General features: G+C 39.4%; 1 protein-coding gene across 17 annotated transcripts in view; it reads left to right on the top strand.

Annotated features, from left to right (window-relative positions):
* LOC6037235 (plasma membrane calcium-transporting ATPase 1) overlaps positions 1–27,162 on the top strand; it is a 97,877-nt gene that overhangs the window by 58,209 nt on the left and 12,506 nt on the right. For 8 of the 17 annotated variants that reach the window (XM_038252718.1, XM_038252720.1, XM_038252722.1 and 5 more), the window contains one exon: positions 12,604–16,858. In XM_038252718.1, the coding sequence (XP_038108646.1) occupies positions 13,303–16,858 (3,556 nt within the window). In that variant the 5' untranslated portion in view covers positions 12,604–13,302. Of the gene's footprint in view, positions 1–78; positions 357–8,364; positions 8,486–8,509; positions 8,528–12,603; positions 17,165–17,909; positions 19,997–27,162 lie in introns of those variants that run through there. The other 9 variants (XM_038252735.1, XM_038252733.1, XM_038252731.1 and 6 more) reach the window with 8 other exon arrangements.

Below are 27,162 nucleotides of genomic sequence, written 5' to 3'. Positions count from 1 at the left end.
GCTTAGCGCGTTTTCAGACGGCTAAGCCGGGTCTCTCCGTGTGCGGGGTGCGTTAGTTCAGTTCAGCACAGTCAGCGAACGAAGTGGTGGCGGTTTCTACAACTGCTGCTCTCGATTTGGAAGTGCACGAATTTGTTTGCACCTTTTCAGGGTCGCGAAACTCGCGTCATCTGATGGTGGTGTTTGTGCTCTTACGTGTGAAGCTGTCAGTTCGAGTTGTGTCTAAGCCGAAGGCGATGACTCTGTTTGGACCGGCGACTACTTCTTCTCCATCTTCGACTTCTTGGTTACCTTCGTCATCGGTCGTGTTTTGCCCATTCTGATGGTGGCCGCAAAGTTTGATGCAAAACTTACGCGTAAGTTGTTTCATTTGTAGTTTTCTAAATAATGGGAATTTGCGATTGTGGCACTGAGATTTCTAAATATTTTTAAAATAATTCAATTTTCCCTGATTTTTTTCCTGGAGCGCATAACATGCAACAAATTAACGCATTTAGTACCAATAAAACTTTTTTTTTTTATTAAAACAAGATTTTTGTTGTAACAACGCTAAACGTCAGAGCAAATTTTTCATAACAGCAAATGACTTTTGTGGATTGAGAAGATTCGATAGAAGATAGCCCGCTCGGCTATCGGACAATTGAGGAATGGGAAAGAATTAACAAGAGCATTTAAAGCAATTATTTTTGTTTTCGCAAGTCGACTTTTCATTGCCTTTTTTATTTTGATGAAACTTTTTCTATCGATTCTTTATGTCCAAATAAGTAATTTTGCATAATTAGTTTCTCAAATTAAGTCTCCACAACACTTGGATGCTTCCGAAGAAAAAACCGCTATAAAAACGTACGAAAACCTGTACCTTGAGAGAGGAGAAGGGCATAACAAACTAAATTCCAAATTTCATAATTGATATTTTAAAAATGTAGGCGAAAACTATCACGAAATGCTTTATAACATCAGTTCGCTGATCCCGGAATTATTTATTTTTAAGAATTTTAATTAATTGATTGTACATAGCTTCACCTAAAAATCAGAGGACAAAATAACATTGTTGCCTTAAATCGACATATTGATTTAAAAATGGTAAAATCGAATACATATTACATTACATAATGAATGTATTGTAAATAGTTTACAACCGTTTAAAAAAAAATTCAATAAAAAAGTCTATTTGAGTGATTTTTGTTTTCCCTCTGATTTTTTAGGGACATTTTAAAGAGCGAGGGACAAAATTTTTTAACAAAATTTACTTTTTTTTTAATTTTCAGAACTATCCTAGATTTTTTTCAAAGACGTTTTTGGATATAAAATTAAACTTGCAATTCAAAAGAACTTTTGTGAACATTTGATGAAGTGCACCGTTTTAAAGTATAACCAACTTCATTTAAAAAGGCAAATAATAAGTTTCGAGCCCTATTGAAATGTAAGTCCCCCTCCAAATTGGCTAGAATATTCAGGGGCAAAATCATTTTTTCGAAAAACTTCAAAATTTTAATGAAAATTAAAGTTTAATCAACTGAAAACCAGTTAAAATACATTTCCCGCGTTGATAATCATATTCAGCATGTTTGAACTCCTTTGAAAACATTTTAAATTTTCATGAAATACCAAAGTACAGTCCCTCGAATAGTTTTTTTTTTTTGCGAAATAAAAAATCCGTCAATACCTCGATATTTTCAATGCATTTAAAACACTTTTTTTCATCCAAATGTTGAAACCTGGGCATGTAATTTTAATTTTTCGACTTTGGTCAGAGCCGAGGGACATAAACTTCAAAAAATATTTGCAATGGCCTTATTCACATTTTTTTTCTTTTTTGTACAAAAATTAAATAAATTCTCTTAAAATCTCAGGCTGTGACAATCAACTTGCGGTATCACGGAAATTATTTTCGTGAAATTTTTGCTCTTTTCTTATAAAAGTTATTTCCAAATTTAAAAATCAAAATAAACTTTTTGAAATGGCTGATTTTTAAACATGGAAAAAATTATAAAAGGAGAAGATAATTCAACAATAGTTTAATGTTTCAAAATTACCCAAAAATGCCTTTAACATGAAAACGGTAACCTTATTTTCAAAAAAAAAAATGTGTAAAGTCATTTCGATTGCGAATCTTATCTTGCACCTTGAAAATTATTTTTGAAATTTGGTTATATTTTCCATAGATCATTTTTTTTTTTCAACCTCATATTTCCCGTACTAGGAAGTTTCCGAGTTGTTTTAAAGGTTCAAAAACATTTTTTATAAGCTTTGTGTGTTTTGTATTCAAAAACACTAAAAAAACAAAACAAATAAAATTTTGTTTATTAGACCGTTACTTACTTAAGAAGTCAACTTTTAGTGAACAAAAAATTGGCATAATTGTATGGAGATTGTTATGGAAAAAAATGCAAAGTTCTAGAGAATAACTCTATGCTGATTTTCGTTTACTGGAGTGAAGGATTGGAAATCGCTCCGGGCTCAAAGGGCACTCTGCACAATTTTAATCAACTTTGGACAATGTACCCAACCGGCCTTGATGGTTTGTTTGTTTTCCCTTAACACTTTTTTATTTTGTGACCTACACCCTATTTCCGCAAATGGTTCCCTTTTTTTTTGCTCCCTTCGTCAAGCGCCAATGATGCTGTCTAATTGAATTACCGCACGCCACCGTCACCGCTACTGACTGGTCACTGGCCATCGTCACTGTCACACAAAAAAAAAAGAACACGACCGTTCAAACTGCTCCATCCTGTCTGTCCGTGGCTGTCATTCTGTAAGTAAGAATGACAAAACAAACGTCCATCCACCAAATTTCGGAGTTTTTTTTTGTTCTTCTCTCGCGACGCCCAGGTGGTGGCTGTTTTCGCACCTTTGCTGCCACCCTCTTGGGGGTGCAAAAGTTTTTGGCGCGCGAAAAAACATCCAAAATAAAAGTGCGGCGGCGGCGGCGTCCGAATTAGCGTCACTAATTGATAGATTTTTTTCTTCTCTCCGGGCTGTTTTTCTCGCCGTCACAGTAGGCGACGATGATGGGGTGGGTGGTGGAAAACTTTTTCCTTGGTAGAGAGCAAAACTTGTGTGTACTCGGTAACCGATGCCGTCACGTCACACAGTAGGCGTCTTGTCGGTTGTCTAGACGATACTGGCAACCGGGAACTTGTAACGGATCGCAGCAGCCTGTCACCTGGGGTAACCATCTCGTCTCATCTCTCTTTCTCTCGCGTAAGACCATTGAACTCCTCATGCCAAGTGTGGCGAACCTTCAGATGGGGTAAGTTTGGACTTGCGAGGTGACATTTCCGTCCAACGCCACGTGACGGTAAACAAACGCACTTATCTCACGGCGCAGGTCGCGTCATTGCATCAAATACGGAATGTTTGCTCTTCTTATCCATCCGCCCTCGCCTTCGCCGTTGCTGGCATTTGTAATTGTTTGCCGTTTTTGTTCGCCTTGGAGCAGCTCCGGAGCCGGAAGTGTGACGTTCCTTCGACCACCGAGCCGAAACGATGTTTTGATGTCTAGCGGACCTCGACCGTCAGCTTGGCGTCAAACACAGCGTAATAGTTTGAACTGGTTTGAGAAGACGATTTCGAACCAGATTATCCAATACGACCTTCTCAAAAGCTGCTCCCGGTCATCGCATCACAGCCGGCCATGACCGGTTTTCCTTTGAGCGTCTTATCTCAAAGGCTACTACGCTAATCCAGTTGAAATATTACCTAATTGAGTTTTCGACTTTATCAAACTGATTTACTGGGCGCCTGATCCGGGATTTATCCAGTTTGACGGACGCTGCGGATATTGTTGCGAAATGCGCGTGCGTGTGGCCGAGATTAAGTCTACCTTATCACCACAATTATTTCGGCGATGTCAGTTTTTTTTTTTTTTTGTTGGTTTATTTCCGTCCGCATAGTTGTAAAGATAATGAAGTGCACGTTCTTCATTAGCCCAGTTAGAGTGCGGGCAATCCGTCCAAATTTTTATTATTATTTGCTTACCAACTCAACCCACCAGAGAGAGAGAGATACCTACTCAATTGACGTTATTACAACTGCAGTGCCATAGCTCAGCCAAAGCGATATCTTTACTGCAGTACTACACCCTCTTGAAATGCAGCAATCATCACAATCATCACCGTCAGTCGGATGATCATCAACCAACAAAACAACTACTTAAAAATGCGATTTAGTTTTGCATTAATAAACGATACTGAATGTAATTAAATCGGGCGCTAGGCGACGGAGCTGCGATCGACCGGAAAATCGAAGACGTTTGTCTCCCGTTGACTCGTCGGAGTATTCGAATTACTTGTTTATGCAATTGCACAGTATGTGCGCGTGGATGCTTGGAAATGCAGACGAATCCACCTAGCAGGGAAAGGAAGCAATCTCTACACAGCAAAAAATCGCATGCAAAAGCATGCACATCACCTTGTTCAAAATAAACACCTAATATTACAGACTGCATGTAAATTTTTTGCAAACACAAAAAAAAAGTTTCGACCGACGGGATTCAAACCCAGCACCAACAGTAAGGACTGGCGCCTTAGCCCACTCGGCCATCAGACCAATGAAAAGCCGTGAGGATAAACGCATATGAGCAGTTCTCTCAGATTTCGGTCATTCGATTTTTTTTGTATTTTTAATCCAACTGAAACTTTTTTGGTGCCTTCGGTATGCCCAAAGAAGCCATTTTGCATCATTAGTTTGTCCATATAATTTTACATGCAAATTTGGCAGCTGGCCATACAAAAATGATGTATGAAAATTCAAAAATCTGTATCTTTTGAAGGAATTTTTTGGTCGATTTGGTGTGTTCGGCATAATTGTAGGTATGGATATGGACAACACTGAAAAAAAAAGATACAAGGTAAAAACATTTTTGGTGATTTTTTATTTAACTTTTTGTCACTAAAACTTGATTTGCAAAAAAAACATATTTTTTTTTTATTTTTCGATATGTTTTAGAGGACATCAAATGCCAACTTTTCAGAAATTTCCAGATTGTGCAAAAAATCTTTGAGCGAGTTATGATTTTTTGAATCAATACTGATTTTTTTAAAAAATCGAAAAATTGGTCGCAAAAATTTTTCAACTTCATTTTTCGATGTAAAATCAAATTTGCAATCGAAAAGTACTTTAGTGAAATTTTAATAAAGTGCACCGTTTTCAAGTTAAATCCATTTTTAGGTGACTTTTTTGAAAATAGTCGCAATTTTTTCATTTTTTTTAAATTAGTGCACATGTTTGCCCACCTTTAAAAAAATATTTTTGAAAAGCTGAGAAAATTCTCTATATTTTGCATTATTGAACTTTGTTGATACGACCCTTAGTTGCTGAGATATTGCCATGCAAAGGTTTAAAACCAGGAAAATTGATGTTTTCTAAGTCCCAACCAAATAACACATCATTTTCTAATGTCGATATCTCAGCAACTAATGGTCCGATTTCCAATGTTAAAATATGAAACATTCGTGAAATTTTTCGATCTTTTCGAAAAAAATATTTTCAAATTTTTTAAACCAAGACTAACATTTCAAAAGGGTTAAACAGTTCAAACTTTATGTAATTTTCAAAGAATTGTTAGTGTTTAAAATAAACTGAAAGTACACAGCATAAAATTTCCTTGTAAAAACGCATGTTAAAGCATGCAGATCACCTTTGTGAGCAAACGCATGTAATATTGCATGAGAAAACGTGTACACAAAAAGTATGTACGCAAGAAAAAACAGGTTTCGCACACCCCAAATATATCATCACATCGCTTTTTCTCACAATGGTGGATGCTTTTGCATGCAATTTTACCATTGGATTTTTGCTGTGTAACAATTGTAAAAACTGACAAAAATTGAAACATCTTATGCTCAACCCAAAAACTCAAGAAAACTCTTCTTTTTTTCTATTCTTCGAAACTGCCCATTTTGAATGAATGTGAAAAATCGCATGAATTTTCTTTTCTTAAATTTAGTTCAACTCATTTTTGAGCATAAAAAAACAATATTTTGGAGGGCTCATGAAATTGATTCAAGAAAACCCAATTACTTGATAATTTTTGAGAGGATACAAAAACGCACAAAAACTATTAAAAATATTATATTTAAACAAGCTCTTCCCGGCAAACTTCGTCCTGCCCTTTTTTGGTTTCTGACGTTTGTTTGCTAATTCAGCCTCCTGTAATCAAAATTTGATTTTACGCAGCTTTTCCCATACAATCTGCAGATTTTCCGGAATCGGTTCCAGAGTGGCCAAAGTTTTCACTTTTTTACGTATGAACCTTTTAACAAAGTCGTATGTTCTTTTGCATTAACATTTTTTTTACAAAACTCAATTTCCCGAAATAAGTATTTTCTTAATATTCATTTCCAGAGTTTTTTTTTTTTGTGATGTTTCAATGCATTTTCAATGCAATGGCGCACTACAAGTGTTAATAAATGACAAGAAGAGCGCTAGGCGTCATCTAACCTAAGGCACTCTCCAGGATCACTTCGAAAGATTGGCTGCGCTAGGGTCTGATTAGATTAGATTTCCAGAGTTTTTTTTTTTAAAGGACCAATAAACTATTGTCTTTATATGTTTATAGGACCTAATAAAAAAACTCTAAATTGAACCATAGAGAAGTACGGACAAATATTTGACAGATTTTTTTTTAATTTAAAACATTAAAATAAAACATAATACTCAAAGCCCATTCCAATATTTAAAAAGAAATTGAAATTTTCAAAATATTTTATTTATAAGAAATCAGAATATTTCACAAATGTTTTTATTTTTTCACATCATATCTGAAAATTCGGCTGTTATGCCAAATCAAATACACAGTTAAAAAAATCATTCTATATGTCAGAAAAAAAATGAGTAAATTTACTTCTGATAATGTGTAATGTTACCACTTTTCTGGTATAATGTCACATTTTAATATTCAACTTTCCAAATTCACATTATTTTTTACTGTGAATTCCGAGATAAATGCGTATTTGTGTTTGTCACCAATTCTCCGTCAAGGCAGTAACTAATTTGCAAAAAAACCTTTTGCATTGAGCATGAACAATTGTCATTACCAAATACTGTCTGTGCGAAAAAAAATGCTGAAGAAACTCAATCGATCAGAAAATTCCTTTCCGAGATCCAGATTTTTGAAAATTGTATGGAGACTTGCGAAGTCTCCCAAATAGTTAATAAAAAACAAAAAAAAAACATTTCCAGTTTTTTGTAGAGAATAATTCAATAGCAATTATTGTTCTACACACAAAAAAATATTTCCGAATGTTACATAACTTATGATGTAACACTGTTGCACGTCATTAAACATTCAAATTTAAATGCAAATTATACGTAAAAACATGATTTTATGTGTAACCGTTTACCTCGAATCTCAAGTTTACATCAACTGAGTTTACATGAAATTATTTTTTTCCGTGTCGAGTAAATTCACATATTTTTTTCTGTGTATATTATAGATTAAACAGGCCAATACAAACAAGATTTAACGTATTTGTTCCCTACCCTTTTTTCAATTTTAAATTTGAAACGATTTCAACATAAAATTTCTCAACAGAAAGTTGATTCCATGCCTCGAATTTCTCACAATTAAGTTCAATGTATCATTATCAATTTGAACCCCTGACACATTTTATTGCAAATCGCTATCGTTATCTTAGATAACCATATTACGACCATAGCACCGTCAAGACGGCATTCGATTGACCAGTTGGAATCTTATCTGTACTACAAGTAACGGGGTTTCTAATCGAACCAGCTGTTGTCGGGGTCTAGGTACAGCACCTACTATCTATACAACAGCAACAGAGTCCATATATTAAGCTATACGTAAGAAGTGTCCTCGCACATCCCTCACGCACGCATAAATCTGCAGGTTCTTGGGTAATGCTGATGAAGATGACTCGACTTCGTCATCTCTCTCTCTCTCTCATCCTCATCGGAGATAAATTATCGCATCTCTTTTTCGCTCTCGAGGCAGACTCTTGGTGTGAAGGAATTTGGCAACGAAAAAAAAAGAAGAGGAATGACGATTGATAAGGGACGCCATGGTGACTCGTGTTGTTACAACTCGATAACACCACACTATCGCAGCCGCGCAGATTGTTTGTGCGACATTGACTGTGTATTTGTGCGGCTCCGAGACGCAATGCAGGCACTTACCGAACAACTCAGTATTACTAACAATACTCCAGAGTGTTGTTGCAGAGCCATAACCCTATCATTTCACACACATACTGAGCCTTGGTAGAAGAAAAAAAATCGCTTATCTTTATGACATTCCTTCTCTTTCCCGCGCTCCTCGAAGCTCCCTCAAGATAAGTCTGGTTCACTCACTCCGAGTGACGGCACAGGGAAGAACATTATAAATAGAACCAGGCAATGATTCCAAACTTTTATACTAGTTCCACTAGCTCACTAGTGATAAGCGCGCGTGCGGGTTTTGCCACCAGTCCGTGTCTTCAACGCCCAAGAACCGGTTCATCGTTGTCGTGTCCAAATCGAAGTGAGTGATTTTGTGATCGATCCAAACTGTTCTACCCTATCAGTGAGTGCCAAATATCAGCGTATTGATAACAAAAGTTTGGCACTGTGTGTGTGTGTGTTTGTGTGGCCGCGATAAAGTTTGGACAATGATAGATGGTCGATCGAAGTGACCTATCGCGTCGAAGCAGGCCATGTGCACGGACCATCATCGAATAGTGTCAACAAAACGCAACGCGTTTGATAGCCTACTTTGATGTTGTCACTTGTGTGTCACCTGCCGATGCAATATATGTATGCAATGGGAAGTGTGTGTGACCCCGGGCTACTTGGATGCATGTCGTGTTGATGGTTGCACCGTTGTTGTTGATACTTGCAAGGGATGAGGCAATAAAATTGTGTCATTTTATTCGTCGTTTGAACTTTCGAGTCCGGATCACTCGACAATCGATTCTTGGGGCGATTATTGGAATTCCCTTGACTGGAATTGGAACGTGATAAAAGTTACATGGAATTTGTCGAGGCTTACAATTATTATCTAGTCGTGTATTCCGTTGAACATTTTATAATTTTATAATCAAATTCTTATGTTGTCAGTTTTTTACATAGTCAAGCAATCCAACTTTTCCAACAATTTTAACTATACGAGTTTGAGTAATATGAGTATCAAAATTCTTGATTTTCGATACCGGGCTTCATTAAAAAAACATCTTGGTATGGCTGGTAGAATGGAAGCCTAGTACTTCGAAGCAATTTGAATAAATCAACAGATATCAACTATCAACATTCCCTCTGCTGATTTGGAAATTCGAAAAACAAGACCCTTCATCTTCTCCACTTTTTAAGAGGATAAGGAAACTCTCCACGGCATCTTCAAGTAAGTTTTGCTTGGATTTCGAAGGTTTTTGGAAAGGTGAATGATCTTAGGAGCCAGACGCCACTTTAGGTCAGTGGTAACTACCGCTTTGTATTGTTGTTCGGATGCTGACATCGGCCTTACACAATATTTAACAATATCGATGAAAGTTATTGTCTTTTCTAAAACAAAACGTGTTGTAAAATAATTTAATTGAAGCAAAATGTTTATTTGCATTTTTTATTATAAACTCATACAACTGACACAGCTATAATTCTAATGTAATTTTTAAAAGGTCCTCAAAATCAAATCAAACCATCCACATTAACGACCCCCGGGTCTTTTGTGGTCTCTATTGCAAGTTTCTGCTCGAACCTAGGAGTCCGAAGGCTTGAATGGGGAGAGCACCCAAACCACTTTTTACTCCAAGGAACCTTCCACCCCAGTGTTTGAACTGACGACCTTCGGATTGCGATTCCAACCGCCGCCAGCGATTCCACCGGAGTAGGCTTGGTTTGGTGTGTTGTTTGTACTTATGGAGACGACTCCTTCACCTGGAATGACTTAACGGCCTAACAACCAAGGCCGGGACCGACATTTTACTTCCTCATCCGATGGAAGGTTGCAGCAGATGGGAATCGAACCCAGAATCATCCGCTTACAAAGCGGACAGCGTAACCATTCGGCCACGCACTGCCACTAAAAGGTCCTATATTCAGTGAATTTCCTATGCAGACAGGACCTTTTGAAAAAAAAACTCTAGAATTCATGTTTTTTTCCGTGGAAAAAGAAGGCATTTATTTGGAAAGTTGATTCTGGTTATTGCGAATCATTTTGTAATTTGTCGTGTTTTGTCAATAAATGTTCTTTTATACAGGATCATCTAACCTTTGGCCTTTTCAGTAAGAATATTTGCAGGCTGAAAAATAATTGATTTTAGCCAAATTTGTTCTATGCTTAACCCTTTAAAGTCTAATATTTGGAAAAAAATAGGTATTGCTAGGAAATTTATTTGTAGGACATTACGAACACTATAGGAAGTCTTGTTTTTTTTTTTTTTTTGCAAAGCGGATTTCTATAAAAAAGTCGACCATTTTGAAACCGTATCGACCGGTTGTTTCTCCCGATTTTCAAAAAAAATCCTAAGATCTAGAGTTTTTCTTTTTTTGAAAAGGTCCAATAAACCAAAATTCCACTTTTTGCTTTTTGGGTGTTTTTGAAACCGCCTTGAGTCAGGGGTATCAAAAAACACCCAAAAAGCAAAAACTGAAAATTTGGTTTAATGGACCCTTTCAAAAAAAAACTCCACAGATGATCAACCACTCAAATTCAACTTATTTAGGATTGCTGACCTTGAGTATAATCCCCAGAAAATGTCTAGAGTTTTTTTTTGTATAGGTCTTATAAACATATGAAAGACAATAGTTTATAGGACCTTTTCAAAAAAACTCTAGATTTCAAAATTGTTTAACATTATCTTAAGCATTTTTTTTTTGTGAAATGAGTTTTGACATAGTAATCTGTCATTCTTGTCATGTTAGTTACATAACATTGGAAGATTTTAAATTGAGGTGTTCTCTACGTTTTTGCAAATCGACATTTCTTTGTTTTTTTTTTTATTTGGATGAAACTTTTTCCATGCATTCCCTAATCTCAGTTGTATTATTAGTTTTTTCATACAAGTCTCCATACAATTTTGAGGGCTGGTAATGTATATGTAAATGTTTGAAATTTTATATCTTGAGAAGGGATTATCGGTTTGGTGTCTACGGCAAAGTTGTAGGTTATGATTAGGACTTTTCAAAAAAAGGTGTAGTACCATGCAAAAATCATCTTTTTTATTTTACTGTTTGATCACTAAAAGTTTATTTCCCAAAATAAGTTTTTATTATCGAAATTTTTTGATATGTTATATGGGGTTAAATTTTTTTTTCTAAGCCATAGTGCGAAATTGTGCCTAATCTGTTTAAGGGGACATTATTTGTTGGAAAATATCAAAAACCTTTACAAAAAAACTAAACATCATTTTTTTACCAAATCGAAAAGACGATATCTCAGAAACTATTGGTTCAATTTTCAATGTTGAAAATGATTTTTCAGCAAAATTTTGTGATCTTCTCAATTCTAGTAATGTTAGTTACATAAAACTTGAGGTTTATATTGAATCTTGCCATTTAAACAGCTTTATTCACTACTCCAGAAACACTTTGAAAAATGTAATAAAATCTGAAACTTGATTTCGCTGGATGCTTCTTCCCCTCCGACACAACCCAACCCAACAAGTTAGACACAGTAAAGTAAAAGTGATGCTCTCTTGTTTCATGGCTCACACATGTTTTTTGCTCCGATCCTCCCTCCTTGCCCAGCAGCATTTGGTGGGTGGGTAAAATTGATGGGTAGTTGCCAGGTGGGAGGTTGTGGGCCCATCTCTCCATCTCACCAGCCAGAGGGAACGAAAATTCGGAAAATGTTTCTCGCAGGTGGATGTATTTTAAGATCAAAGGAAGAGGCACCACACACAGATACAAAAGACGGGAAAGCATCATATTAGCATACATACAGAAAAGAGAGAGAGAGTATGTGGGAGGAAAACACTGAGAAGTATAGAATATAATGCCACCCACGAGGAGTAAGACAAAACTGCTCAGAATTTGGAAGAGATGATGTTGTCGAAGAACAAGACTAACAAGATGCAAGATTGAAGTGTTTTTTGGATAATGAAATTTGCTCGAATTGAATATTTGAGTAGGGCCTCGGTGTGGTGGGGTATTTTTGTTGGAAACTGAAATTTTTACACTCAAACACACACACACAACTCACCTTGTTTGAAGACAGCCGAGTGAAATACGAAGCGAAGCATGGTGCGGAAAAATCTTGTTAATCACCTCACTTGAAAAATCCAAACAGTTGGAATCTCAAAATGTGTTGTTGCAAATTGAGCTGAAAATGAAAACTCAAACAAAGCAGGCTTGGACGGAGTTGTGATGTTTCGAGCTCGTTTGATTTATTGTCCCCTTCAGCTACCATGCTTCTCCATGCCTACTTCGATGAAGGATACCAAACATGGGGGGCCCCGATGGCAAAAAGAAAACATTCGCAATAATTCAAATCAACATTACAAATTTAGCCACCGAAATTGTCCTTTTCTTTGCAACAACACGATGAGAATCGCTGTTTTTCTTCACCTTGGAAAAACATCCCCCCCTCCAACTCAGTATGATGTAACCCCCGGAGGATTGATTTCTCATTTCTACCTTTTTCCTTCTTCTCCTTTTCAATTTTAGATAAAAATCGACCGACCGAGTGAGGCGCTTTGAAGACCTCGACGACCGCTGGCAGCCAGCTGCTGCACCAAAAGGAGCCTGTGGAAATCGAAACAATCAAAAAATCGATCCAATTCCGTGAAACGAAGAAAAGAAAAGTGAAAAAAATGGTGTCGTTGTAGTGTGCAAGCCGGGGAACAACTGACTGACCAAGGGTTAAAAAAGTGCGTGCGTGTGCGTTGTGTAAACTACTCCCCTCCCCAAACCCTCTTACCGTTCCCCCTCCTGCGGAAGGGGGCACTTCAGGAATCGATCTTACGGACAACCGGCCAGCAATCGAGGATGGCGGTCAGTTAAGAACCAGCGCGCGCGTGTGAGTGTGTGTGTGTGTGGGACGACGACGACGACGTGTGGGTCAAGGTCGATCCACTCCCCCGCGGGAAACGCCGCGACGACGACCGGAAGGAGCTCCTCTACACAACTTGACAACACTCGATGATAACTAGAGTTATTAGCTACTACTGTTAACTACCTACCAGTTACGCGGCGCGCTACGATAGACAGAAAGAGCGAGGAGTTTTGAGTAGTTTAAGGAATTCGCAAACTAAGTAACAAGAAAACACACACACATCCCCCCTGCTTTAAGAGAGAGAGAGAGAGAGTAATTTGTAAGTTAATTCGAGCTAAGCAAAAACAAGTACCAACAACAACAACAAAACGATGGCGACGATAGACGGACGGCCGGCGCAGTACGGCATCACGCTGAAGAATCTGCGCGAGATCATGGAGAATCGGGGCCGCGAAGGGGTGGCGATGGTGACCGAGTACGGCGGTGTGCACGAGATTTGCCGGAAGTTGTACACGTCGGAGAACGAGGGCCTGAGCGGATCGAAGGCGGACATTGAGCACCGGCGGGAAACGTTCGGCTCGAACATCATCCCTCCGAAGCCCCCGAAGGCGTTCCTGACGTTGGTGTGGGAGGCGCTGCAGGACGTGACGTTGATCATTCTGGAGATTGCGGCCATCATCTCGCTGCTGTTGTCGTTCTACCAGCCTGCAGACGAGGATGAGGAGGGACTGGGCGAGGAGGAGGAAGAGCATTACGCGTGGATCGAGGGATTGGCCATTCTGGTGTCGGTGTTTGTGGTCGTGATCGTGACGGCCTTCAACGATTACTCCAAGGAGAAGCAGTTCCGAGGGTTGCAGTCGCGGATCGAGGGCGAGCACAAGTTTTCGGTGATTCGTGGCGGTGATGCCGTCCAGGTCAACATCGGGGACATCGTGGTCGGTGACATCTGCCAGATCAAGTACGGCGATTTGCTGCCTGCGGATGGAATTTTGATTGCGAGCAATGACCTCAAGATTGACGAGTCTTCGCTGACGGGCGAGTCGGACCACGTGAAAAAGAGCGAATCGACGGACCCGATGGTGCTGTCCGGAACGCACGTCATGGAGGGTAGCGGCAAAATGATCGTGACGGCCGTCGGAGTCAACTCGCAGGCCGGTATCATCTTCACGCTGCTGGGAGCCGCTGTGGACGAGCACGAAGCGGCGGCCAAGGCCCAGAAGAAGGAAGCCAAGAAGAGCAAGAAGCCGAAGGACGGAGACGAGATCACCAACAACAGCCACCATCCGGGACTCAAGTCGCAAACGACGGTCGACTCGATCACTTCGGACGATGGCGAGGAAGGTAAGGCTGCCGGTGGCCACGGAGGTGCCAAGGAAAAGTCCGTACTCCAAGCGAAGCTGACCAAACTGGCAATCCAAATCGGATACGCCGGATCGACGATCGCCGTCCTGACCGTGATCATCCTCATCATCCAGTTCTGCATTCAGACGTTCGTTATCGAGCAGAGACATTGGAAGAACTCGTACGCAAACAACCTGGTGAAGCACTTTATCATCGGTGTGACCGTGCTGGTCGTGGCCGTTCCGGAAGGTCTCCCCCTCGCCGTCACCCTGTCGCTCGCCTACTCCGTCAAGAAGATGATGAAGGACAACAACCTGGTGCGTCATTTGGACGCGTGCGAAACCATGGGAAATGCCACCGCCATCTGCTCGGACAAGACCGGCACGCTGACCACCAACCGGATGACCGTCGTGCAGTCGTACATCTGCGAAAAGCTCTGCAAAGTGACGCCCAAGTTCTCGGACATTCCGCGAGTGGTAGGCGAAGCGGTCATCGAAGGAATCGCGCTGAACTCGGCCTACACGACGTGTCTGATGCCGGGCACGAACCCGGGCGATCCGCTCCAGCAGGTCGGCAACAAGACGGAATGTGCGCTGCTCGGATTTGTGCAGGGCGTTGGCAAGAGCTACCAATCCATCCGGGACCAACATCCGGAGAACTCGTTCACCCGTGTGTACACCTTCAATTCGGTGCGCAAATCGATGAGTACGGTGATTCCGCGACCGGGTGGTGGCTACCGAGTGTACTGCAAGGGAGCTTCGGAAATCGTGCTGAAGAAGTGTTCGTTCATCTACGGTCAGGATGGGGTTTTGGAGAAGTTTACCCGCGACATGCAGGAGCGGCTTCTGCACCAGGTGATCGAACCGATGGCTTGCGACGGACTGCGCACGATCTCGATCGCGTACCGGGAGTTTGTTCCGGGCAAGGCCGAAATCAACCAGGTTCACTGCGACGGCGAACCCAACTGGGACGACGAGGAGAACATCGTAAGCAACCTGACCTGTCTGTGCGTCGTGGGTATCGAAGATCCGGTCCGGCCGGAGGTTCCGGACGCCATCCGCAAGTGTCAACGGGCAGGAATTACGGTGCGCATGGTCACCGGCGATAACATCAACACGGCCCGGTCGATCGCCACCAAGTGTGGCATCATCCGGCCGCAGGACGACTTCCTGATCCTGGAGGGTAAGGAGTTCAATCGACGCATCCGCGACAGCAACGGGGACATCCAGCAGCACCTGCTGGACAAGGTCTGGCCGAAGCTGCGAGTATTGGCGCGTTCATCCCCCACGGACAAGTACAACCTGGTCAAGGGCATCATCGACAGTGCGGTGTCGGACAATCGCGAGGTTGTGGCCGTCACCGGCGACGGAACCAACGACGGACCAGCCCTGAAGAAGGCCGACGTCGGCTTTGCGATGGGCATTGCCGGCACAGACGTGGCCAAGGAAGCTTCCGACATTATTCTAACCGATGACAATTTCAGCAGTATCGTCAAGGCCGTCATGTGGGGCCGCAACGTGTACGATTCGATTGCCAAGTTTTTGCAGTTCCAGCTGACGGTGAACGTGGTGGCGGTCATTGTGGCGTTCATCGGAGCGTGCGCCGTCCAGGACTCACCGCTGAAGGCCGTGCAGATGCTGTGGATGAACCTGATTATGGATACCTTGGCTTCGCTTGCATTGGCCACCGAAATGCCCACGCCGGATCTGCTGCTGCGTAAGCCGTACGGCCGAACGAAACCACTGATTTCACGCACAATGATGAAGAACATCCTCGGCCAAGCACTCTACCAACTGTTTATCGTGTTTGGCCTGCTGTTCGTGGGCGACCGACTGCTGGACATCGAGTCCGGCCGGGGCCAACCACTCAATTCCGAAGCGACCCAGCACTTTACCATCATCTTCAACGTGTTCGTCTTTATGACGCTGTTCAACGAGCTGAACGCTCGCAAGATCCACGGCCAGCGGAACATTTTCGAGGGCCTGTTCACAAACCCGATCTTTTACAGCATCTGGATCATTACGCTCGTGTCGCAAATCTTCATCATCCAGTTCGGCAAGGTGGCCTTCTCCACCAAAGCACTCAACGTCGAACAGTGGCTGTGGAGTGTGTTCTTCGGCCTTGGCACGCTTATCTGGGGCCAGATTGTCACGTCGATCCCGACCCGCAAGATGCCCAAGAAGATGGCGTGGGGCCGGGGCGAAGCCGAGTACGCCGAAGCGATCCGGCTCGGCGAGGAACGCTACGACTCGCTGGACAATGACAAGAAACCCCGTGCAGGTCAGATATTATGGATCCGTGGCCTTACTAGGCTGCAGACCCAGCTTCGTGTTGTACGTGCATTTCGATCCACATTAGAAGATTTAGAAGAACGTCGTTCCATTCATAGCTTGCATAGTCTTAGAAGTTCACGCAGTCATCCCGGAGGCATGAGCACGAGTGGTACAATGACTAGTCAAGGTCTCTCAAATCTCTTATATCCACCAGGTTCCAACATCCCAACCGGCCGGCTAATAGGTACTAATGTTGGCGATCTTAAGTATATTGATGAAGATCAAAGACTTCATAATAATCAGCATATTATAGGTATAAACAATAAAGTAGAATACAGTATATAAATTTAATTTATATATTTCCACACACATATGCATATGTATTCTATACATTTACTATATATTTGGAAATTCGTATTCGATTCGAAAACAAACAACAATATATAGGAAAACTTCAAAAAAGCAAAAAAAAACACGCTGTTTAACGACAAAATTATTACTTATTAAAGATTGCAAAAACAAAATTTTTCGACCTCTTTTTGGATCACGTTTTGAAAGCAAAATATCGCAAAAAAAATTCTTCTATTTTCACTTCTTTTTACTTTTCCCAACAAAAAAACAAACTTTAATTTTGTTTTTCTATTTGTACCGTGCCAACCAACAAGACCAACACACTCTGTCTCACTATTTTCTTCTTCTTACCTCTTACTTCTTACTCCCTTTTCTCCCACCACTCTGTCGCCATTTTCTTGTGACACCAAGAAATATATTTTTTTCCGACGATGATCACGAAATCAAAAATATATCTACCGTTTCTGTTTTATTTGTTCATACCGTATAAACATTTGCTGTGTACAGTCTATAATTCGTTTAGTTTTTATCTTAATTACGATTAATTTTAACTTTAACCGTCCGACCAACCCCCGTATAAACGTGTGTCCTCTTTTATTTTATTTGTTTGTTTTAATTGTTTAACCGCAACCCCCGCCCAACTGCCCAAAACCACTAAAAACCACGCTCCTCCTCCACCCCGCGTCGTAACAATGATGATACTGCTGCGCCCCCCGAAAAATTAAACATAAACATGAAAAGCGCCAAATTAATACATTTTAACAACACTGCTGCAAAGCCAAGCAAGCCGCGCCGAAGGCGCCAATTAACACCGTTTCGTCGTTTTGTGTGTACCACGTGATTTATTAGTTTCGAGTTGAGCAAAAAAAAAAAGTTAAACTACAACAAGTCTTGCGTTTCTCCGAACCTGTATTGATGTGTGTTTTAAAGTTAGTGTGCGTATTAGTTTCTTTTTTCGTTTAGTTTATTTTATTCTTGTTTAATTTTCATTACTTTGTTTTATTTTTCTATAGGAGCGAAAGGCTTAACACAGTAGGCTTCCCTACACGACACGCGCAGGGTAAACACAGAAGCACACACACTTGAACACAGAGTGAGAGAGAGAGTTGTCAGTCAGGCCTACTGCGATGGATTGGACCCAAAATCGGAAGAAGCAAGCAAAAAAAAGTTAGGAAAAATTTCGCCAAATGGGGCCGGTACGGGATTTAAAGGATTTCAAAAAAAAAAAATGAGGTAGGAAAAAGTCAACAATTCTGGAAATGTTGTTGCCCTGAGCAGCAGAGTTTCAAGAGTTGTACAAGTGTGCCACTTGAGGGAGCGGCGACTGCACGCTTATCTCGCGGATTACAACACAACACCTGGCTCGTTGTTGACGGTAGTTATGTCACCATCATCCTGGCCGCTGGACCATATGGGAAAAATCAAACTTATTGTCAAATGAATCTTGGTGATGAAAATTATGTTTTGAACACCACACGGACAGGGGATTAATCGTCAAATCGAGATTAAGTTAGCTTAAAACTTCAAAAAATGAAAATTATCTCAGCCTGAAGAAAATTTGACTGGAATCGCATTTTTCCGAGTTGCCAGCTTCCAGAAAGTTGGTTTGCTGTCTTCGCTAAGAAAGTTGCTGAACCAACAGATTTTGTTTGCTGGATCACCACAGGCAAATTAGCTATTTCATTGGGAAGCGCCGCCACACAGCTTAAAAAACAAATTTGAAAGGTTTTAATTTGATATTACACCTCTTTTAGATGTAATTTAACCTCGATTGTAGGATTACAACGGAAGAGAGGTAAATTTACATGTTTTCGGCGTAAAATAACATATTTTCTTTAACATCAAAACGCATTTTTTAATGTTGGACATCGCGAGGTTATTAGCAGATTGTTTTGCTAGTTTAATGGCATTTTCTGCTGATCCAGTCGCATTTTTGGCAACATAATCAAAACAAAAATCCGTTTTTGTTATGTAAACAGAACTGAAATTTTTGGCAAACGCAACCTCAAAAACATAAAAAATGAGTAAAGTTGGATGTTTCAATGACCTCAAGATGGTATTATACTGCTTGAAAACTTGTTTGCAACGACGTCTCAACAAATTTTGAAATGTTTTTGTAAACAAATATTCCCTTCAGCCTTCGATTTTATACAATTTTTTTTTACTAGCGCGTTGGATTTTTTAAATTGTGGAAATCAAGCAAAAGTATGTATATGGACCAAAGACGAAATGTAAACAAACAGTCAATCTTGCTTAATATTTATGTAAACATAAATTTTGACGTAAGCTGGGTAGACTATTTGTTTACACTACTTTGTCGGCCTACTTCGATTAACCAGATTTAATCTAGTCTAGTAGCTTCTTCAGCTGCATATCCAGTAAAAGAAAATAAAGCTAGAAGCTGCCAGAACTGACTGCAGCTGCAAAAAAAATTGGCTGGCTTAGCAAAAATAATTGCTGATTTGGCGATGAATTGTCTTTCCGTGTATTTTAACCCTTAAAGTCCCGTGTCCCCCCTTATTCGGTGTCTCATTTATCAGTTTTCAACATTCCTTTTATTTTCATTTATTTTATAATTTCAATATTAGGAAGCACACGGCTAGGAAAAAAAAACACTAAAAACACAACTAAGAGCTAGTACGAGAAACAGTAAGATAGGATTCGAAAAATTAAAGCGAAAATGAGCGACCTAGTCGACTCAAAGCCAACTTCGATTTAAGCCAAGCTAGAGTTTAAAAATGAAAACATGTTTGTTAAAATAGAGAGAAAAAAAAGAAACTAAAGGAGAACAAATTTAAAGAAAATATTATACACTTTTGATATAAAGCCATATGAATAGACCAACTTAATTTTTCTTACGATTTAAAAAAAAACATAAAGTTTTAGAAAAGTTAGTTATCATACGGAATGAAATGAAGAAAAAAAACACACTTTAACACTAAGATTAATTGTTTTAGGATAGTTGAAGGATACACAAAGGGCGCCAACTTTAAAATTCGTTGTTAATTTTATTTATTTTGTAAAGTTTTACCCCATCTAAGTAAGATACAGCTTTTAATAAATGCTAATAGATCAGAACCAATAAACCGTTTCAGTTTGATTTGTTGTTCGTATTCTTTTTTGGATCCCTTTTACTAACACAAACTCAATTCTAGTCGTAAGCGGTTCACTAACCCTGCCCTATCTTCAGCTTAAAACACTGAACTTTAATTCCCCCGTGGAGTAATTGTGTTTTATACCCACTTTTATTTTCCCCTTCTTTTGTTGTTTATTCTATGTTTGTGTGTGTGCGTGCCGTGTATGCAACCGACCATTAACCGTGTCCGCAGACGACCGTTTTCTTTCCTTTAATGACTTCTTTGTTTGACCCTAAGATATGTTAAGTCGCAAAGCGAAAGAGAAAATGTGAGGGATTGTTCTTAATTTCTTCGTCCTGTTTTGTTTTTTTTCTGTTTGCGGTTTTGTCAGATTTTCCGATTGATTTCTTTGTTTCCTTTCAACCCTCAACTACCAAACACAAACACACACACACGTACTCACACTACTCTAGTGCCTTCCTCTTGTTTCTCCAAGAATAAAAAAAAAACTACAAAAATATGTGTTTTTGTTTATTGTTTTTCTACACACTAAAACTTTTTAAATAACCTTTCCAAAACGAAAATGATGTTAGACGAGAGTAGCGAGCTTAGCGCAAAAACAAACTTGCGAAATCAAACAAAAAAAACTTTCATACAAGATCGTAGTCCAGGAACCGGCCAATCAGAGAGAGAGAGAGAGATTACGAAAATGCTAAAGAGTCCAAATTTGTTTGTTAATCGATTGAGAGTGACCACCCGTGTGTTGTGACCAAAGCGCGCCCTACGACGATGATTACGATGAAGCTATCTTTGCCAATTGGAAGCTAGGATGTGCTGCATGTGTATATTGTTTTGGATATAGCCTACCTTACCCTACCCAACCCCTTTGAACAAACAAAAAAAACATAAATCTGCTACAAATGTTTCTAAAATCAGCAAAAAAATAACCACCCCCTTCCACACAAAAAAAAATACCACAACAAACACCACGAAATTGTTAGACATCACCAACTTTCACGATTGCAACAATGACACACAGAGACACACACAAAAAAAACCAACACACGTCCTTCCACCCTAAAAAGTATATTGTGTTGTGTATCCATAATCTCTGAATATATCTATAGAAAAGTCTCTCGATTGCCGGTTGTGTGTTGTTTCTGTGGCACCTTCCCCCCAACCCCCAGCCCACCCCTTACGCCCTGTGTAATCTTCTATTGTTCTATTGCAAACCCGCAACCCCCGCCTTTCGCAGCCAGCCAGTCAGTGTGGTACTGTCCGTAGATTACTCCCCACCCTCCCTCGAAATGTCTCCTCGTAGGTAGCAGCAGCAGTCGGCTCGAAAATTTGTAAAAAAAAATCAGCAGGTCCACTGGAAAGCAAGCTACACCATCACTTCTCCTTTTCATGTAAAATAACACAAAATATGTGAGTGAGTGAGGTGATTTGTATATTGAGAAAAAAATGAAAGCAACCAAATAGGCTCGCTCGCAGACACAAAAAAAAACTCTAAAGTGAAACAGTAGAAATCACAGATTATATTGATTGATTCGAAAAGCAGGAAGGAGATTTTTTGTATTTCTGTTGGTAATAATTAGTTTGATTTTGATTTATTTTTGTTTAGAACGTTCACTTTCTATACGCTCGTTCAAGTTACTACGAATGATGGAGACGCATGGCAGTTCTAACTGATTGAATCAGCAGCGTTCATGGGGTTCCATGGTGTAACCAGGGTTGCCAGGTTGCAAGATTAATCTGGGTATGAATGAATTTCTGACAGATTTTTCATTTTCTGCCAATTTGGAACATTTTTTTCGATGCAAATGAACGAGTTCAATGGAAAATCCGAAAAATATTAAATATTTTTTTATTGCGCCTTGCAGCAATTTCGAGAGTTTTATGTCAATCGTGCTAGGCCTAGATTTTTTCATCACACTGCTTTGCAGGATTGAGAACAGTCAACGTTGCGCACTAAGCACCTCAGTAGAGTGCTGCGGAATAGTTCATCATTAATGTGAAGAAAAATCACTGTGATGAAAAATACTGTGATGAAAATAATTACGCAGGACTCTAGTAAAGTGCAAAAGGCGCAATATTATTAAAATTTAAATTCAACTTTTTTGATCGAAAATAAATCAAACCATCAGGATTTTATAAGCTTTTGGAAATTCGTATCCCCCCTCCCCTTTTTCGTTAATTATTTTTTGTTAGATTTTCGTCTGCCAGAATTTATCAGTTTTTTTTTTCGGTACTTGACCAGATTTTTTTTTATTTTAACCTGGCAACCATTTGTATACCCGATATTCTCATGCAGCCTTGACTCTGTTATTTGGAGGGCCCGATTGACCAGAGTCTCGAATATCAAAGTTTGATTATGAACTCGAACATTCTAAGCGAAATCAAACAAATTTTGAAAGAGACTTGGGAGTCTCTTAATGACTTTTTTTTCGAAAACCTGATAAGTTTCTAGTTCGTGTTCCAAAGAACAACTTTGCTGAAAAGTGCGAAAAATGTTGTCCAAATAAGAGTTTTTTTTATGGAATTGATAATAATGCTGCCCAGAGTCAAAACGAAGCAGGCGAACCATAGAGTAAACACTGACCATTGATTTCTGGGTTCAACTTCGTGGTACATCACACGTTTTCTACCAGCAAACCTTTTGGAGCCAAAAAAATAAAAAGACTGTTCACTCTGAGTTACTCTGTCGCCGAACCTCAACTGGAACCGACTCTGCAAGAGCAACTCGACCTCCGATTATTTTTTTTGTTTTCTGATCTAGCTAATTGTTGAATACCTTCCGTATGCCCTAAAAAGTCATTTTGCATCATCATATTGTCCATATAATTTTCCATACACTTTGATCAATTTGGTGTCTTCACTACACTATTTTTAGTGGTTCATCTTTTCAGAAAGTTACAATACGGCAAAAAAACTTAATATTTTTTTTAGAGATGATTTAAAAAAATTAAACAGGATTTTTTTAAATTTGAAATTAAAATTGCAATGAATGCAATGACTATGTGCTACATATCTTGTACTAAGCTTGTTAGTTTTCCTATCTAGTTAGCACAAGAGAGCACAGAGGCATCGAAAAGAAACCGTTTTAAAGTTAGGGCCATTAATATTTTCAAAAAGCTGAGGAAATTCCTCACGTTTTGCTTTTTTAATTTTGTTGAAACAGCCTTTGGTTGCTGAGGAATAGCCCATGGAAAGAAAAAAAATGAGCAATTTCAGCCCCAAACAGGATTTTTTTGGTACTTTTTTCTCGACCCTCTCCGATTTCTGTAAGCCCATACATCCAATTGAAATGTGGTCTAAGACAAACTTTCCGGCAAAAATATTTTCGAGACTGAAAAATCAAATCTGTCATATAGAAATTGCCAAGAACCATCAAAAACCTATTTTTCAACATTTTTATTTTTAAAACCGCTGTAACTTCATAAGGATTGGACTTAGGACAATGGTCAATATGGAGACTTTTATGTAAAATTGTCTGGAGAATCGATTCCCACTATCGGTTATGCATTTTTTTTGTTTAGAGCACTTTTGAAAAACACAGTTTCAGTAAATGATTTTTGTATTTTTTTAGGTGAGTTGCTCCATCCTGCATTTTTCGTGAGTCTTTTTGTAACATCTTAGGCTATTTTCACAAAAAATTTTGAACGAAAAAAAATCGTAAGCTCACCTTCAAATTTGAGTGTTTTTTTTTTGTATTTTTGAGTATTTTTTTTCGGAAAGCCCGTCAAATATCCTACAAGTTTGTCTCTGACCACTTTTTGATACGAAGCAACGGCTTCGAGATATTTAAATTACGAAATACAAAAATATTGAAAACACTTACGCCCTTCTCAAATGTCATTATCGAGTGTAACTGGTTCCATATACACAAAAATAGCTTATATAAGCGTAGGATAACATGTCTACAAAGTTTCATTGAAATCGGAGAGGGTCGGGTACAACCGATTCCCTATTTGACATGGAATTGCTCAAAACATGTAAAATCCGATTCGTCCTCATTTTGTGACCACTTTGTAAATCGCGTTTTGAGTATTAACATTGGCGATTTAAAGTGTTTTACACTATCTAGAAACATAATATTATTTTAAAATAGTCAATAGGAGAGATGGGGGAAAAACGGCCACGAAAAAAGTGAGTTTTTAATTTTTGAATCCAAGGCCATGGTCAAAATGGCAGAGATGAAATATTAAAAAAATGCATTTCAAATTTGTCTAAAATTATGTCGCAGAATTCGAATTTGATGTTAAAAGTACGACAAAGAAAAAATAAGAAACATTTTTTTTGCTTCGTGATCGTTTATCCGAAGTCCTATGCCAACATTCGGATAATCGAGGCTTCCGGCAATCGAGTCTGGACTGTATACTCAAAGCCAGTCGTTTTCCAAGAATGAATGACGCCTTATCCCTTTACAAAAAATTTTAAAAATGTTTTGCCCTTCATATTGGTTTATTAAAAAATGTAAAGTTTTGATTCTTAACAATATTTTATTAACTCCGAGCTAATTTTCAATTTGTACCTTTAGTATAAAAAAGAACTTGCATCGTGGGTCGTCAAAAATTTAACTTGAGAAGACGTTAGACCTTCCATAAACCACGAATAAAACATGAATCCTTAGTTTTGAAATCAAAATCGATTGATTTTTTTTTTCATTTTTACTGTTTAAAAGTCTTTAATGGATTAATTAGTTTTCTGGCTTCGATTCATGAAATTTGAAAAATACATAATTGAATGTACACAGCAAAAAAAAAGTTGAATTTCGGAAGGTTGACAATTTTGTTTGGTTGGTTAAAAATGTGAAATTCAACAGAAACTAATGAAAATTTCACCAGTTCCTGATGTAAAATAACACTTTTTTACCGAAAATCTATCACCTTTCCCAGATGCAATACTACCGTTTTTTCTGTGTATTTTAACCGCAAATTCAAACAAAAACAGCGTTTGACTTTTTAGTTCATTCAATATCGATTGACCAGCACTTCTGTTGCTGAACCTATTTCAAATGAAACCCCATTTTTAATAACTCTGCTAATTCCTAGAATCGTTCAATCCAAACAGTGATTGCGACGCCACCGCCACCACCACCATCGTCAGCACTTTAGTGCTATTAGCAATCACTTCTACTCTGCCGTTTATACGACAGAATGGCGTATACGTCAATTTTTTGTTGACGCGAATGGCGTTTACTCCAAAACGGCATTCAACTCTATCTAGCTGGCACCGCTCCAACTGCCATGCGTCTCCACCGAACGCGTGCTGCTCTGAGATCTGAATATTTCAACGGCAAGCGGAGCGGAGGGTTATCGATCCGCCTCGCGGGGTGCAGCCAACGACTGTGTGCGGCCGATGTGTGTGTGTGTGTGCGCTTCCTTCCCTTGTGCCAAATGAATCTTTGATGGTTCTTCAATTCAGTTTCAATTAGAACATTCACACACAGCGCGCGCGCAAATTGCAATTCTTCTTCAATTCCCCTTCCTACCCTTTTCCCCAATCTAATTCTAAATTGAACCTGTAATGAGTCTCGGTGAGTAATCGTCCCTGTATACCTTTGACCCTTCTTGATTTTTTTTTGTTTTAGTTTGAAATTTCCCCTTCAGTTTGATTCGATTTGGAAGATTTGGAAAATACACAATTCGACACAAGCTATTGGTTGGTTGATTAACGAAAAGTGTTGGTTAGAGTTGATTTCTTTAGTTATAGAGCTAAAATCGAGTTGAAAACAAGTGAAATTTAGCGAGTGAAGTCTTCTAGTTTGGTTTTTCGTTAGTGAGTCGATGTGTTGTTTTCGTTCACTCTTTCGAAACACTCGATAGCGAGTTGAACTCATTTTTAGAGCCAGTTTCACACAAACACTCACCTAGAAAAGCATAATTATCATCCATATTTAGTCGGGAAAGTTTTCGCATCGATTTCTGATAGCTGATCATAATTTATCTAGAGTCATCATTTCACTCGAATAAAAAAAAATCTCACAAGAAGTATATACATGCTGTGTCACCTGACCTTAATACCTATGGCAGTCTGCGCGAGTCCTTGAATGAAATTTGAAGCACCGGAAAAGCGTCGAACAAACAGAGTTGTGAATACCACCCTTGTCTCATCTCTTCAAATGATGTCGCCACCCCCCTTCATCTCCATCTGGCATGGCAAACCAACATCACCCGTCCCCTCAACATAATAAAAGTAGTGCCATCCAATTCATAATTGCTCTCTATATCTTCCATCGTTCTACTTTTCCTTCTCTTTTTAAAAAACTTCTTTTTTGTTTCTGCTACAGAAGCCAGCTCTTTTCTCTCTTCTTCTTCTTGTTCTCTTTAGCATTTGCCGTCATTGATTTTTCCCCATACTTGGCCTCATTCCATACATCATCCATAGGCGTGTGTGTGTGTGTTTGTGCCCCCTCCCCTCCCTTTTTCGATATGACCTTCATTTAGAGAGAGAGGATTTACCCCCACCCTTTCACAACATCCCCCTTCATCAGAGTAGAGATTCACCCCTCGCACAGTTTCTTTTGCATCAGTTTTTTTTTTTGCTAATCGAGAGATGCCAGCAAAAATAATCGTAGTTCTACCCTCCAAACACATACACACTCACACACTGCATCATTATCTATTATTAGAAACGGATAGATAGACAAGAAAAATTACTCGTGTTTTGGATATTGTGCAAAAAAAAAAGAAAATCGACCGATTCCCAGGCGAACCTTTCTCGTAGTGTAAATATAGTTGGCTGTAGCGAAAAAAAAACAACCCCACAACACACGAACAACCCTAGTCGATCGAAGCAGACCATGGAAATTCATCCACCCACACAGGACGCGATCACAGCAAGAACAATCGCCGCTAACGCGGCCTGCTGCGATCACCAACACCTCTCTAACCCTCAACTCATCAAAGAAACAATCACACACTCACACTGACACACTCTTTAAACTAGCTGCTTGTTAACAGTTGTTCGGATCGAATGATGTTGTTGAACCCCCTTTGACTGTGTTTATACTAAATAGTTGACATAATACTATGCTGGCATTGTTTACCTTTTTCTGTTTTGTTGGTTTTTTTTTTGCGCACCAAAACGAGCGAGTTGTTTTTGGTGTTTCAATTTGTTACGTTAGCGGCTTTTGGATTACTTTCGTCTCGTTCCGTTATTTGTTATGTAAACAAAGGCAAGTTGT

Source organism: Culex quinquefasciatus, chromosome 2 (genome assembly GCF_015732765.1).
Source record: "Culex quinquefasciatus strain JHB chromosome 2, VPISU_Cqui_1.0_pri_paternal, whole genome shotgun sequence".
Lineage (NCBI taxonomy): Eukaryota > Metazoa > Arthropoda > Insecta > Diptera > Culicidae > Culex > Culex quinquefasciatus.
Note: the sequence above shows the minus strand (reverse complement) of the source record. Positions and strands in the feature narration are given on the sequence as shown.